This window comes from Salmo salar, chromosome 24, assembly GCF_965601325.2.
Source record: "Salmo salar chromosome 24, fSalSal1, whole genome shotgun sequence".
Taxonomy (NCBI): Eukaryota; Metazoa; Chordata; class Actinopteri; order Salmoniformes; family Salmonidae; genus Salmo; species Salmo salar.
The window spans coordinates 48,700,001-48,717,048 of NC_138314.1; the positions used below are offsets into that span (position 1 = coordinate 48,700,001).

At 44.0% G+C, this 17,048-nt stretch overlaps 1 protein-coding gene across 2 annotated transcripts in view; it reads right to left on the reverse strand.

Moving 5' to 3' along the window:
• The window catches only part of LOC106585976 (AT-rich interactive domain-containing protein 3A), a 299,958-nt gene that overhangs the window by 1,743 nt on the left and 281,167 nt on the right, over window positions 1–17,048 (reverse strand). The window contains exons 6-8 of one of the 2 annotated variants that reach the window (XM_045706903.2): window positions 12,266–12,544; window positions 8,735–8,824; window positions 1–1,340 (exon numbers count right to left, since the gene is read on the reverse strand). The exon at window positions 1–1,340 is cut by the window's left edge and continues 1,743 nt beyond it. In XM_045706903.2, the coding sequence (XP_045562859.2) occupies window positions 1,144–1,340; window positions 8,735–8,824; window positions 12,266–12,544 (566 nt within the window). In that variant the 3' untranslated portion in view covers window positions 1–1,143. Of the gene's footprint in view, window positions 1,341–8,734; window positions 8,825–12,250; window positions 12,545–17,048 lie in introns of both variants that reach the window. The other variant, XM_014172733.3, reaches the window with a different exon arrangement.

Here is a 17,048-nt window from a genome sequence, read left to right on the forward strand (position 1 = left end):
CTTACTACATGTCGACGAGCATCTCCTCTTCTGACGGAGGAAACGGACAGAAAGCCCAGTGTCTTTGTCCCACAGTTCCTTGGGTCCAATGATGTGTCACCATAGATCCGCACTTAGGTTAACACCGCTCCAAACTGAGCAGCTGGTCTTAGGAAAAACACCAAAGACAGCTGACTTCAACTGTATACACACAGGACAGAAAGACAGAGGACTTCATCTGCATACCACACAGGGTTCAGAGGTCCTCTGCATACCATTGGGTTCAGAGGTCCTTTGCATACCATTGGGTTCAGAGGTCCTCTACATACACACAGGGTTCAGAGGTCCTCTGCATACCATTGGGTGCAGAGGTTCTCTGCATACCATTGGGTGCAGAGGTTCTCTGCATACCATTGGGTGCAGAGGTCCTCTGCATACCATTGGGTTCAGCGGTCCTCTGCATACCATTGGGTTCAGAGGTCCTCTGCATACCATTGGGTGCAGAGGTCCTCTGCATACCATTGGGTTCAGCGGTCCTCTGCATACCATTGGGTTCAGCGGTCCTCTGCATACCATTGGGTGCAGAGGTTCTCTGCATACCATTGGGTTCAGAGGTCCTCTGCATACACACAGGGTTCAGAGGTCCTCTGCATACCATTGGGTTCAGAGGTCCTCTGCATACCATTGGGTTCAGCGGTCCTCTGCATACCATTGGGTTCAGAGGTCCTCTGCATACCATTGGGTTCAGAGGTCCTCTGCATACCATTGGGTTCAGAGGTTCTCTGCATACCATTGGGTTCAGAGGTCCTCTGCATACCATTGGGTTCAGCGGTCCTCTGCATACCATTGGGTTCAGAGGTCCTCTGCATACCATTGGGTTCAGAGGTCCTCTGCATACCATCGGGTTCAGAGGTCGGAGGAAGGAGGAGAGAGAATAGAAGGAGAGCATTTTCTTGTTCTTTTCTTACGGAAGTATTTCCTCTGTAAATATATTTTTTATTATTATTTTAACTGGGATAAGGGAAATAGAGAAAAAGGGAGGAAGAAGGGGGGAAAAAAACAACAGAAGTAATTTCTCCTGGTATCTCAGACCGCGTGCTGTCGTTGGGGGAGGATAGGGGCGAGGTTTAGAGTGACTTGGTGGGGCTATGGGCGAGACTCAGATCAGGGAGAGGAGTTTCCGGGTCCGTGGACCGAGGATGTGGAGGACGTGGAGGAGGAGGAGGAGGAAGAGCAGCAGGACGGTTGGATCTGTACGCAGGAGTAGTTCAGCCCCAGACTGGTCTTTCCCTGAGAGGAGGTGTGGTTCTGGTGACCACTGAGCATCATGGGAAGGGAGGGCTTCTTGGCAAATAGAACACCTGGAGGGACAGAGAGAGGAGAGCGGGAGGGAGGACGAAGGAAACCATTTTGAAGGTGGTGATACCCATTTCCGAAGTTGGGATTAATAAAGTACTTCAATTACTGCTAATGATACTATTTTTCCTACTAATACTACTACTACTACTACTACTACTACTGATACCGCTACTAATATTACTACTACGCTGTTACTATTACTACTACTGCTACAACTAATAATAATAGTTCTACTACTACTACTACTACTACTATTACTACTACTGCTACTACTACTACTACGACGACTACTACTACTACTACTACTACTACTACTACTACTACTACGACTACTACTACTACTACTGCTACTACTACTACTACTACGACTACTAGTACTACTACTGCTACTACTACTACTACTACTACTGCTACTACTGCTACTACTACTACTACTAATACTACTAATATTACTACTACTATTACCACTACTACTATTAATGCTAGACTACTGCTACCCCTATTACTACTACCACCTACTACTGCTGGTACTACTACCACTATTACTACTACTGTGACTACTACTACTACTACTACTGTGACTACTGTGACTACTGTGACCACTACTACTACTGTGACTACTACTACTACTACTACTACTACTACTACTGCTACTACTACTACTACTACTACTACTACTACTACTACTGTGACTACTACTACCACTACTACTACTACTATTACTACTACTGTGACTACTACTACTACTGCTACTGCTACTACTACTACTACTACTACTACTGATACTACTACTTATACTACTACTATTGCTGATACTACTACTAGTGCTGCTACTGCTACTACTACTGTTACTACTAGGATGCTACTACTACTACCACTACTACTACTACTACCACTACTACTACTACTACTACTACTACTACTACTACTACTACTACTACTACTACTACTACTACTACTACTACTACTACTACTACTACTGCTGCTACCACTACTACTACTACTACTACTACTACTACTACTACTCCTACTACTACTACTGCTACCACTACTACTACTACTACTACTACTACTGCCGCCGCCACCACTACTACTACTACTACTACGACTACTACATTGGTAAATTTCTACATGTTCTATCATACAATCCGTTTTTCCCCCTTAGTTTATTTTGTGGCGACAGATGATTATCATATTTACTGTAGTATCACAATTAGACAGAAACTATGGTAACAATTCAACTCACTAACTAACAAATACCACATTGTCACACTTAAACAACCTGAATAATACAACTACATCTGAGGCTTGGGGCTTGTATCCACAAAGCTTCTCAGAATACAACATTGGTGGTAAGCGCTGAAAGTAGAGACATTTTACTCCTATGGGTGAAAGTAGAGACATTTTACTCCTACTCCTATGTGTGAAAATAGAGACATGTTACTCCTATGTGAAAATAGAGACATTTTACTCCTATGTGAAAATAGAGACATTTTACTCCTATGTGAAAATAGAGACATTTTACTCCTACTCCTATGTGTGAAAATAGAGACATTTTACTCCTATGTGTGAAAATAGAGACATTTTACTCCTTCTCCTATGTGAAAATAGAGACATTTTACTCCTATGTGAAAATAGAGACATTTTACTCCTACTCCTATGTGTGAAAATAGAGACATTTTACTCCTATGGGTGAAAATAGAGATATTTTACTCCTTCTCCTACGTGAAAATAGAGACATTTTACTCCTATGTGAAAATAGAGACATTTTACTCCTTCTCCTATGTGTGAAAATAGAGACATTTTACTCCTATGTGAAAATAGAGACATTTTACTCCTTCTCTTATGTGAAAATAGAGACATTTTACTCCTTCTCCTATGTGTGAAAATAGAGACATTTTACTCCTATGTGAAAATAGAGACATTCTACTCCTATGTGTGAAAATAGAGACATTTTACTCCTTCTCCTATGGGTGAAAATAGAGACAATTTACTCCTTCTCCTATGGGTGAAAATAGAAGCTATGGATGAAGCCTGTTTGGGTCATAAGCGTCCCACCTAGTGGGCAGATATGTAGGCGACCTCACGAGTTGTCCGAACCAATTAAGAGTTACCAGCAGGTGTCTTGATAATAGATAAAGACAGTGAGTGAGTCAGTGGTTCCTTTTGTCACAGAAAAGAAATTGCTTTGGAGTTGTTGAAAGAATGTTTTGATATTTATATGTGATCAAACCAGAAATAATCTAGACCTACACGCAACAGTACCACTGTTTTTGACAATGATTTCCCAAGGCCTATTTCACACGACGGTCTTCCCTGTGGCTCAGTTGGTAGAGCATGGTGTTTGCAACGCCAAGGGTTGTGGGTTCGATTCCCAAGGGGGGGCCAGTACAAAAAAAAAAAATGCATGAAATGAAATGTATGTATTCACTACTGTAAGTTGCTCTGGATAAGAGTGTCTGCTAAATGACTAAAATGTAAAATGTAATGATACAGCCTAAATACTTAGAACCGCTAAATTTAAAGTTAGGTTAAATCCTGTCATTATCAACTCCAGTCTGAAATCTTCATTCCACTCCCACCCGTAGCTTTTTCATACCGTCCCCCCCGCTGGCTTTCTATCCGTCTACCTCCCTGCTCCCAGAAGAACTGTTCCAGAACCCAAACGCAGTCCCTCAATGTTATTTCAGGCGTATGTGGCGCAGCTTGTTGCCAGCCATGGTCCCAGCAAGTTTTGCGCTCTACAGGCAATATTAAAACGCGCAGAAATAACCTAAGAAATAGGTTAAATGACCAAAGATGCTCACGTGGGCCGTTATATTAGGCTATCTGTATTACCGGGCTCTATCAGCCAATGGGATAGATGTACTGTAGTTTGAAAAGAGCCGAACTGGTGAGAGAGAGAGGAACCTTCCTACGTTTTTCATATAGCCTATCTAATTTTCAGACGGAGACAAATAAATGGGTAATCAATATTTATTAGAAAGGTGCAACTATGGTAAATGCGCGATACAAATTTTTATTTTCAATGATGCTCAAATGTTTTGGTTGCACCTCAACTTAACTTGGTTGAGTGCCCTTCGACTTCTTTCCATTATCAATATTTATTTACAGCCACTGTAGAAAACTATAGCCTAATCATCTTTACGTTAATTTCCTTGGAAAGAAAACTGCCATGTGATTCTCAGTCCATTGTATAGGCAGCCTAGTGTATTTCAATGAGACTAGACATATTGGTACAGTTGATCTCACACGTCCAACTAGGAGAGGAGAGGTAGGCTACTGAACGCGAAGCAGCGAATGCTGAGAGTGTGAATAATGAACCAAAGAGGAGCTTATAAAACAATATAGGTAGGCTAACACACGCAAAGCACAAATACGACCGTTTCCACCCCAAAAAATTATCTGTGGGACAACACAAAAATATTTTCATCCCAAAGTTGTCTGTCTGACCACCCCGTCCAACCCACAGAAAGATGCGGACTGCGCCGCAATGATCTGAGAACGGTGTTTCACACACAGGGACTAAATATCATGGTGAAGGGAACGTTCAACCTCACAGCAGGTTTAGTAGAAAGAGGAGGAAGGGAAGCGCTACTAAGGTACACAATAGTAAATGTTGGTAGACAGAAGGTGCTCTTTGGTAAAAGGGGTGAGTTGGTCATCAAAAAGAAAGGAGGACCAAGGCACTCTTCATTTAATTAATTAAAATGCCTTTATTAGTATGGCGTGTTCAAATAGAAACAATGTTTATAAAAATCCGACGCGTTTCGGCTGCATATGGCCTTCGTCAGGGAGTACTCTGGGAGTACTCTGGGAGTACTCTGGGTACTCTGACGGGGAGTACTCTGACAGGGGGAGTACTCTGGGAGTACTCTGACGGGGAGTACTCTGAGAGTACTCTGACGGGGAGTACTCTGAGAGTACTCTGACGGGGGGAGTACTCTGGGAGTACTCTGACGGGGAGTACTCTGGGAGTACTCTGACGGGGAGTACTCTGAGAGTACTCTGACGGGGGGAGTACTCTGGGAGTACTCTGGCGGGAAGTACTCTGGGAGTACTCTGACGGGGAGTACTCTGGGAGTACTCTGATGGGGAGTACTCTGACGGGGAGTACTCTGGGAGTACTCTGACGGGGAGTACTCTGGCGGGGAGTACTCTGGCGGGGAGTACTCTGACGGGGAGTACTCTGGGAGTACTCTGACGGGGAGTACTCTGGGAGTACTCTGACGGGGAGTACTCTGACGGAGAGTACTCTGACGGGGAGTACTCTGACGGAGAGTACTCTGACGGGGAGTACTCTGACGGAGAGTACTCTGGGAGTACTCTGGGAGTACTCTGACGGGGAGTACTCTGGGAGTACTCTGAAGGCCATATGCAGCCGAAACGCGTCGGACTTTTAAAAACATTGTTTCTATTGAACACGCCATACTAATAAAGGCATTTTAATCAATTATATGAAGAGTGCCTTGGTCCTCCTTTCTTTTTGATGACACAGCAGGTTTATCCTTTACTGTCTGGCCTGCCTATCTTCAGGTAATTACCCCATCGCTCGAAGTCATTAGTGATGGGCATTCCGGCTCTTTTCAGTGAGCCGAATCGTTCGGCTCAGCTCACCAATAAAGAGCCGGCTCTTTTGGTTCCCAAACGGCTCTTTTGGCTCCCAAACAGCTCTTTTGGTTCCCAAACGGCTCTTTTGGTTCCCAAACGGCTCTTTTGGTTCCCAAACGGCTCTTTTGGTTCCCAAACGGCTCTTTAAAAAACATTTGTTTTGTATTTTTTTTTCAAGTCAAACAGTTTGCGATAGTTTGACTATGATTGGTGTTAAAATAATTCTAATTAAATTATTAAATGAAATCATACTCCCTACCTTAACCACAATGTATTTAAAAATGCATTGGTTTGTTATGAAAAAGGATGCTAGTAAACATTTGCATTTAAAGTATAACTTTTTAATGTATATAAACAAAGTGCATATAAATCTAACCATTCAAAGTGAATACAATCTGAACAGCATCAATAGACATATTGCAGCATATCAAACATAAAATAAATAACAATTTGCAAAACTGCAGCATCCCACTAAAAACATTAAACTGGTCCCTCTTTCCTCTCTCTTCTTTAGTGCCATGTTATAACCAGCAGCACACAGCAATGCTGACCAGATTTTGCTTTTATGAGCGATTTCAAGGGGCTGATGTGGTTTCTTCTCTCAGTAATTATTTGTCCCGTTTTCAAGAAGACCCTCTCAGAGGGAACGGATGTGGCCACTATGCAGAGTCTCCCTGTCATGACTTTAGTAAGCCGTGGGTAGACAGAGGCCTTGTTCTTCCACCAGCTCAGAGGATCTGCAGATCTTTGGAGGAGGGGCTCCTCCAAATAGGATCGGACCTCCATTATGGCATCTGCTGAGGGATTCCTTCGTGCTGCATCCTCAGTTGCTCTCTCGTCAAACAGCATCCAAACAGCAGACGTTTGTGGCACTACTGCTGGTGCTTCTGCTCCATCTGATCCCTCTTCTTCCTGTTGCCCTGGTGCCTGAGCCAGCTGACTGCTGGGGCTGTCCCTCCCTCTCCTTCCTGTTGCCCTGGTGCCTGAGCCAGCTGGCTGCTGGGGCTGTCCCTCCCTCCCTCTTCTTCCTGTTGCCCTGGTGCCTGAGCCAGCTGACTGCTGGGGCTGTCCCTCCCTCCCTCCCTCTTCTTCCTGTTGCCCTGGGGCCTGAGCCAGCTGACTGCTGGGGCTGTCCCTCCCTCCCTCTTCTTCCTGTTGCCCTGGTGCCTGAGCCAGCTGGCTGCTGGGGCTGTCCCTCCCTCTTCTTCCTGTTGCCCTGGTGCCTGAGCCAGCTGGCTGCTGGGGCTGTCCCTCCCTCTCCTTCCTGTTGCCCTGGTGCCTGAGCCAGCTGACTGCTGGGGCTGTCCCTCCCTCTCCTTCCTGTTGCCCTGGTGCCTGAGCCAGCTGACTGCTGGGGCTGTCCCTCCCTCCCTCTCCTTCCTGTTGCCCTGGTGCCTGAGCCAGCTGGCTGCTGGGGCTGTCCCTCCATCCCTCTTCTTCCTGTTTCCCTGGTGCCTGAGCCAGCTGACTGCTGGGGCTGTCCCTCCCTCCCTCTCCTTCCTGTTGCCCTGGTGCCTGAGCCAGCTGGCTGCTGGGGCTGTCCCTCCCTCCCTCTCCTTCCTGTTGCCCTGGTGCCTGAGCCAGCTGGCTGCTGGGGCTGTCCCTCCCTCCCTCTTCTTCCTGTTGCCCTGGTGCCTGAGCCAGCTGACTGCTGGGGCTGTCCCTCCCTCTTCTTCCTGTTGCCCTGGTGCCTGAGCCAGCTGACTGCTGGGGCTGTCCCTCCCTCTCCTTCCTGTTGCCCTGGTGCCTGAGCCAGCTGACTGCTGGGGCTGTCCCTCCCTCCCTCTCCTTCCTGTTGCCCTGGTGCCTGAGCCAGCTGACTGCTGGGGCTGTCCCTCCCTCTTCTTCCTGTTGCCCTGGTGCCTGAGCCAGCTGACTGCTGGGGCTGTCCCTCCCTCCCTCTTCTTCCTGTTGCCCTGGTGCCTGAGCCAGCTGACTGCTGGGGCTGTCCCTCCCTCTCCTTCCTGTTGCCCTGGTGCCTGAGCCAGCTGACTGCTGGGGCTGTCCCTCCCTCCCTCTTCTTCCTGTTGTCCTGGTGCCTGAGCCAGCTGACTGCTGGGGCTGTCCCTCCCTCCCTCTCCTTCCTGTTGCCCTGGTGCCTGAGCCAGCTGACTGCTGGGGCTGTCCCTCCCTCTTCTTCCTGTTGCCCTGGTGCCTGAGCCAGCTGGCTGCTGGGGCTGTCCCTCCATCCCTCTTCTTCCTGTTGCCCTGGTGCCTGAGCCAGCTGAGCCAGCAATAGATTTGGCTCTTCCGATAAGCGAGCCGGCTCCCAGCGTTTACCTACAAGAGCCTGCTCTTAGAGCCGACTCCCAGCGTTCACCTACAAGAGCCTGCTCTTAGGGGCCGACTCCCAACGTTCACCTACAAGAGCCTGCTCTTTGAGCCAACTCCCAGCGTTCACCTACAAGAGCCTGCTCTTAGAGCCGACTCCCAGCGTTCACCTACGAGAGCCTGCTCTTAGAGCCGACTCGTTCGCGAACGACCCATCACTAGAAGGCAGAATAGGAGGTGGTGTGCGAGTGGGCGGGAGGAGTTGAGGCTAAACCTGCCGTGGCCTCTCTCCTTGGCAGGTTTAAGACAATAAACCCCATCGATCTCACATCCACAGCCTCAAATTCTGAGATATTTAACTTTTTTTTTGGTAACTCTATTGGACTGTCACTTCATTACGATGGATTTTATAGCAAAGACATCAAAGTGCGTGGTGGACTAAGCGCCAGGGCGTTGCTATAACTTATTGAATTTCCTGCCTGCAATTACATCAGCAAACGGTCCCTCTATTTACCTGTGTAGACAACTCCATCTATTTCTATTGACATGTTGATGCTGCTAATGCCGCCGGTAGACAGGTTCAATGGAGTCTCTTGTCTATCATCTGTCAGGAGGCGAGAGAGAGAGAGAGAGAGAGAGAGAGGAAAACTCAATATCAGCATTTAGAAAGGGAACACAAGGAGCAGGAGAGAAGCGTTCAGCAGAGTATTGGCGATAACTCCTAGAGTGACAGGGTAAGGAGCAGTTTATTAAAGAGTTCTGAGAGAGAGAGAGAGAGAGATAGAGAGACAGAGAGAGAGAGAGAGAGAGAGACAGAGAGACACAGACAGAGACAGAGAGAGAGAGGTAGAGAGAGAGGTAGAGAGAGAGGTAGAGAGAAAGGTAGAGAGAGAGAGACAGAGAGAGAGAGGTAGAGAGAGAGAGGTAGAGAGGTAGAGAGGTAGAAAGACAGAGAGAGATAGAGAGGTAGAGAGATAGAGAGGTAGAGAGAGAGAGAGAGGTAGAGAGATAGAAAGACAGAGAGAGAGAGAGAGAGAGAGAGGTAGAGAGGTAGAGAGGTAGAAAGACAGAGAGAGATAGAGATGTAGAGAGAGAGGTAGAGAGACAGACAGACAGACAGACAGACAGACAGACAGACAGACAGACAGACAGACAGACAGACAGACAGACAGACAGACAGACAGACAGACAGACAGACAGACAGACAGACAGACAGACAGACAGACAGACAGACAGACAGACAGACAGACAGACAGACAGAGAGACAGAGAGACAGAGAGACAGAGAGAGAGATGTAGCAGTGATTTGTACATGTGAGTTATGGCCAATGGGTTTTCTCCCTGAGGGAGACTGTGACAGACGGATGAATCGTAGCAGACAGGCAGGCAGGATAACTTGGATAGTAGTGTACTTGTGAAAAGCAAGGCTTGGCGTGCAGTGATACAATCTTCTCCCGAATAGGAACAAAAACAAAATGATAATAACATAAACACACACTCATTTGATATTACTGTATCATTTAATAGTTTAGATTTTAAAACCTTTATTTCAAAGCAGCATCACTATTACAGAACATTTTGCGGGCGTTCTCCAGCCTGACGGGCCGTATTTAATAATAGTGTTTTGATGTCATCTCTAAATTAGTGTTTATATGTTGGCTTGCAGCCCAGCCAGCCAGGCTGGTCGGGTCGACCAGTAGAGGAATTAACCAGTGAAAAATTCTGACTCATTCTACCATTAAGCTTTCGAGAGAAAAGCCCAGAAATTATAACTAATGGCTGAGAGGCAGTCATGTAGAGAGAGATGAAACTACACCTGAACAGATAGGGCCCCATCATTCTTCCTTTACGCTCTATTATTCAGTAATGTATGACTTTATGGCTTGTCGTAAACACCGCCACACTGAGAACCCACAACAGAGTGGAGCGGGCGGGCGGGCGGGCGGACGGCCCGGCTGCAGATTCTGACTCCCCTCCACCTCTCTGGTAACGGAGCAGTATTTCTTCACAACAGTCATCGAGACACCAGATTGCAGATGGTATGATTAATGATGTGTTACGATAGTGGCTCAGGTATTTCACTAATGATACGCCAACTATCATATGGTGAAATACGATTTACTTCACGTGGACATACCACCACTATGCTACACAGCTAAACCCCCTACAGTTATATAATAGTAGAGGACGAACAGTATCACTGACACACCAAGCACATGTCAGAGAGGAATACATAGCATGTGTTGTGTATAAAGCTCACAGATCACTGCACTTGTACATAGCCCATCTATAATTTAGCCCAAACAACTACCCTCTTCCCCTACTGTATTTATTTATTTAATTTATTTTGCTCCTTTGCACCCCATTATTCTATTTCTACTTTGCACTTTCTTCCACTACAAATCTACCATTCCAGTGTTTTTACTTGCTATATTGTATTTACTTCGCCACCATGGCCTTTTTTGCCTTTACCTCCCTTATCTCACCTCATTTACTCACATTGTATATAGACTTATTTTTCTATTGTGTTATTGACTGTACATTTTTGTTTTACTCCATGTGTAACTCTGTGTTGTTGTATGTTGTCGAACTGCTTTGCTTTATCTTGGCCAGGTCGCAGTTGTAAATGAGAACGTGTTCTCAACTTGCCGACCTGGTTAAATAAAGGTGAAAATAAATTACAAATATATATATAAATAAATCACTCAGTTAAGTCGTCCTACACCTCCAACTCACTCAAGGACACGCAACAAAAAATGAGTCAAGGATACAGTGTTATTTTTTGGTTTATATTCAACTCTTAACAACCGCAGATGAAAAATGTGGGTTTAGCTTAATATTAAGCAGGTGGATTTAGGGTGTGTTACAGAACACACTGGATTCTGGGTAGGGCGTTATCTCTAACTTACACTCAATGATCTCCAAGTGCTCCTCTGTGTGTTTTGAAATGATTCATGCATGTGTCACAGTTACACATCATAATTACAGCACTGTAAGGACCTACTAACAGATAGACATGTGTTCACTTTAATAACGTAACTGTGTTGCTTTATCCACAATTAATATGTAACTGTGTTGCTTTATCCACAATAAATAACGTAACTGTGTTGCTTTATCCACAATTAATAATGTAACTGTGTTGCTTTATCCACAATTAATAATGTAACTGTGTTGCTTTATCCACAATTAATAATGTAACTGTGTTGCTTTATCCACAATTAATAATGTAACTGTGTTGCTTTATCCACAATTAATATGTAACTGTGTTGCTTTATCCACAATAAATAACGTAACTGTGTTGCTTTATCCACAATTAATAATGTAACTGTGTTGCTTTGTCCACAATTAATAATGTAACTGTGTTGCTTTGTCCACAATTAATAATGTAACTGTGTTGCTTTATCCACAATTAATATGTAACTGTGTTGCTTTATCCACAATTAATAATGTAACTGTGTTGCTTTGTCCACAATTAATAATGTAACTGTGTTGCTTTGTCCACAATTAATAATGTAACTGTGTTGCTTTATCCACAATTAATATGTAACTGTGTTGCTTTATCCACAATAAATAACGTAACTGTGTTGCTTTATCCACAATTAATAATGTAACTGTGTTGCTTTATCCACAATTAATAATGTAACTGTGTTGCTTTGTCCACAATTAATAATGTAACTGTGTTGCTTTATCCACAATTAATATGTAACTGTGTTGCTTTATCCACAATTAATAATGTAACTGTGTTGCTTTGTCCACAATTAATAATGTAACTGTGTTGCTTTGTCCACAATTAATAATGTAACTGTGTTGCTTTATCCACAATTAATATGTAACTGTGTTGCTTTATCCACAATAAATAACGTAACTGTGTTGCTTTATCCACAATTAATAATGTAACTGTGTTGCTTTATCCACAATTAATAATGTAACTGTGTTGCTTTGTCTCGTCGCTCAGCCTCTCAGCCATATAGATAACAATACACATGTCATTTAATAATATGCGTTTGAAAGTTAATAAAGTGTTATATTACCTCTCATCCTCTCACCTCTGTTGTTAAACTTGATGTTCACGGGCAGCTGCGTTGCCACGGCGAGGAGGTTCCGCTGCAGCGCATGCTGCATGAGCCTCTGTTGATCCATCCTCTTCTTCTCTGGCGGCTCCCCGCTCTCCGGTTTCTCCCTCGGCTGCTCCAACGCTGCAGCCGCCTGTCCTGCAGCCGCCTGAGCCGCTACGGCCTGAGCTGCAGCCGCCCCGTGGTGCCCTCTCAGAGACATGGGCATCTCCCCAACACGGCCCGGCAGACCTCCCGACATCAGGTCATCCTCTGAGGGGACACAAAATTAAAAAAAAAGATACTTTATTGATTTACTGTCCATTGATTCTATCATTTAGATCTCAGGAATTTGTATTTTGTTTTCAACCCCAGAATGAGCATTCTGTAGGCATTGACATGGTCACAAACTGCTTGTGGATGGCAGTAGAAGTGACTATGGATGGCAGTAGAAGTGATTATGGATGGCAGTAGAAGTGATGATGGATGGCAGTAGAAGTGATTAAGGATTGCAGTAGAAGTGATTATGGATGGCAGTAGAAGTGATTATGGATGGCAGCAGAAGTGATTATGGATGGCAGTAGAAGTGATTATGGATGGCAGTAGAAGTGATTAAGGATGGCAGTAGAAGTGATTATGGATGGCAGTAGAAGTGATTATGGATGGCAGTAGAAGTGATTATGGATGGCAGTAGAAGTGATTATGGATGGCAGTAGAAGTGATGATGGATGGCAGTAGAAGTGATTAAGGATTGCAGTAGAAGTGATTATGGATGGCAGTAGAAGTGATTATGGATGGCAGCAGAAGTGATTATGGATGGCAGTAGAAGTGATTATGGATGGCAGTAGAAGTGATTAAGGATGGCAGTAGAAGTGATTATGGATGGCAGTAGAAGTGATTATGGATGGCAGTAGAAGTGATTATGGATGGCAGTAGAAGTGATTATGGATGGCAGTAGAAGTGATTATGAATGGCAGTAGAAGTGATTAAGGATGGCAGTAAGTAGAAGTGATTATGGATGGCAGTAGAAGTGATTAAGGATGGCAGTAGAAGTGATTATGGATGGCAGTAGAAGTGATTATGGATGGCAGTAGAAGTGATTATGGATGGCAGTAGAAGTGATGATGGATGGCAGTAGAAGTGATTAAGGATTGCAGTAGAAGTGATTATGGATGGCAGTAGAAGTGATTATGGATGGCAGCAGAAGTGATTATGGATGGCAGTAGAAGTGATTATGGATGGCAGTAGAAGTGATTATGGATGGCAGTAGAAGTGATTATGGATGGCAGTAGAAGTGATTAAGGATGGCAGTAAGTAGAAGTGATGATGGATGGCAGTAGAAGTGATTATGGATGGCAGTAGAAGTGATGATGGATGGCAGTAGAAGTGATTATGGATGGCAGTAGAAGTGATTATGGATGGCAGTAGAAGTGATTATGAATGGCAGTAGAAGTGATTAAGGATGGCAGTAAGTAGAAGTGATTATGGATGGCAGTAGAAGTGATGATGGATGGCAGTAGAAGTGATTAAGGATGGCAGTAGAAGGGATTATGGATGGCAGTAGAAGTGATTATGGATGGCAGTAGAAGTGATGATGGATGGCAGTAGAAGTGATTAAGGATGGCAGTAGAAGTGATTATGGATGGCAGTAGAAGAGATTATGGATGGCAGTAGAAGTGATTATGAATGGCAGTAGAAGTGATTAAGGATGGCAGTAAGTAGAAGTGATTATGGATGGCAGTAGAAGTGATTAAGGATGGCAGTAGAAGTGATTATGGATGGCAGTAGAAGTGATTATGGATGGCAGTAGAAGTGATTATGGATGGCAGTAGAAGTGATGATGGATGGCAGTAGAAGTGATTAAGGATTGCAGTAGAAGTGATTATGGATGGCAGTAGAAGTGATTATGGATGGCAGCAGAAGTGATTATGGATGGCAGTAGAAGTGATTATGGATGGCAGTAGAAGTGATTAAGGATGGCAGTAGAAGTGATTATGGATGGGAGTAGAAGTGATGATGGATGGCAGTAGAAGTGATTAAGGATGGCAGTAGAAGTGATTATGGATGTCAGTAGAAGTGATTATGGATGGCAGTAGAAGTGATTATGGATGGCAGTAGAAGTGATTATGGATGGCAGTAGAAGTGATTATGGATGGCAGTAGAAGTGATTAAGGATGGCAGTAAGTAGAAGTGATGATGGATGGCAGTAGAAGTGATTATGGATGGCAGTAGAAGTGATTATGGATGGCAGTAGAAGTGATTATGGATGGCAGTAGAAGTGATTATGAATGGCAGTAGAAGTGATTAAGGATGGCAGTAAGTAGAAGTGATTATGGATGGCAGTAGAAGTGATGATGGATGGCAGTAGAAGTGATTAAGGATGGCAGTAGAAGGGATTATGGATGGCAGTAGAAGTGATTATGGATGGCAGTAGAAGTGATGATGGATGGCAGTAGAAGTGATTAAGGATGGCAGTAGAAGTGATTATGGATGGCAGTAGAAGTGATTATGGATGGCAGTAGAAGTGATTATGGATGGCAGTAGAAGTGATTAAGGATGGCAGTAAGTAGAAGTGATTATGGATGGCAGTAGAAGTGATTAAGGATGGCAGTAGAAGTGATTATGGATGGCAGTAGAAGTGATTATGGATGGCAGTAGAAGTGATTATGGATGGCAGTAGAAGTGATGATGGATGGCAGTAGAAGTGATTAAGGATTGCAGTAGAAGTGATTATGGATGGCAGTAGAAGTGATTATGGATGGCAGTAGAAGTGATTATGGATGGCAGTAGAAGTGATTATGGATGGCAGTAGAAGTGATTATGGATGGCAGTAGAAGTGATTATGGATGGCAGTAGAAGTGATTATGGATGGCAGTAGAAGTGATTATGGATGGCAGTAGAAGTGATTATGGATGGCAGTAGAAGTGATTAAGGATGGCAGTAGAAGTGATTATGGATGGCAGTAGAAGTGATTATGGATGGCAGTAGAAGTGATTATGGATGGCAGTAGAAGTGATTATGGATGGCAGTAGAAGTGATGATGGATGGCAGTAGAAGTGATTAAGGATTGCAGTAGAAGTGATTATGGATGGCAGTAGAAGTGATTATGGATGGCAGCAGAAGTGATTATGGATGGCAGTAGAAGTGATTATGGATGGCAGTAGAAGTGATTAAGGATGGCAGTAGAAGTGATTATGGATGGCAGTAGAAGTGATTATGGATGGCAGTAGAAGTGATTATGGATGGCAGTAGAAGTGATTATGGATGGCAGTAGAAGTGATTATGAATGGCAGTAGAAGTGATTAAGGATGGCAGTAAGTAGAAGTGATTATGGATGGCAGTAGAAGTGATTATGGATGGCAGTAGAAGTGATTATGGATGGCAGTAGAAGTGATTATGGATGGCAGTAGAAGTGATGATGGATGGCAGTAGAAGTGATTAAGGATTGCAGTAGAAGTGATTATGGATGGCAGTAGAAGTGATTATGGATGGCAGCAGAAGTGATTATGGATGGCAGTAGAAGTGATTATGGATGGCAGTAGAAGTGATTATGGATGGCAGTAGAAGTGATTATGGATGGCAGTAGAAGTGATTAAGGATGGCAGTAAGTAGAAGTGATGATGGATGGCAGTAGAAGTGATTATGGATGGCAGTAGAAGTGATGATGGATGGCAGTAGAAGTGATTATGGATGGCAGTAGAAGTGATTATGGATGGCAGTAGAAGTGATTATGAATGGCAGTAGAAGTGATTAAGGATGGCAGTAAGTAGAAGTGATTATGGATGGCAGTAGAAGTGATGATGGATGGCAGTAGAAGTGATTAAGGATGGCAGTAGAAGGGATTATGGATGGCAGTAGAAGTGATTATGGATGGCAGTAGAAGTGATGATGGATGGCAGTAGAAGTGATTAAGGATGGCAGTAGAAGTGATTATGGATGGCAGTAGAAGAGATTATGGATGGCAGTAGAAGTGATTATGAATGGCAGTAGAAGTGATTAAGGATGGCAGTAAGTAGAAGTGATTATGGATGGCAGTAGAAGTGATTAAGGATGGCAGTAGAAGTGATTATGGATGGCAGTAGAAGTGATTATGGATGGCAGTAGAAGTGATTATGGATGGCAGTAGAAGTGATGATGGATGGCAGTAGAAGTGATTAAGGATTGCAGTAGAAGTGATTATGGATGGCAGTAGAAGTGATTATGGATGGCAGCAGAAGTGATTATGGATGGCAGTAGAAGTGATTATGGATGGCAGTAGAAGTGATTAAGGATGGCAGTAGAAGTGATTATGGATGGGAGTAGAAGTGATGATGGATGGCAGTAGAAGTGATTAAGGATGGCAGTAGAAGTGATTATGGATGTCAGTAGAAGTGATTATGGATGGCAGTAGAAGTGATTATGGATGGCAGTAGAAGTGATTATGGATGGCAGTAGAAGTGATTATGGATGGCAGTAGAAGTGATTAAGGATGGCAGTAAGTAGAAGTGATGATGGATGGCAGTAGAAGTGATTATGGATGGCAGTAGAAGTGATGATGGATGGCAGTAGAAGTGATTATGGATGGCAGTAGAAGTGATTATGGATGGCAGTAGAAGTGATTATGAATGGCAGTAGAAGTGATTAAGGATGGCAGTAAGTAGAAGTGATTATGGATGGCAGTAGAAGTGATGATGGATGGCAGTAGAAATGATTAAGGATGGCAGTAGAAGGGATTATGGATGGCAGTAGAAGTGATTATGGATGGCAGTAGAAGTGATGATGGATGGCAGTAGAAGTG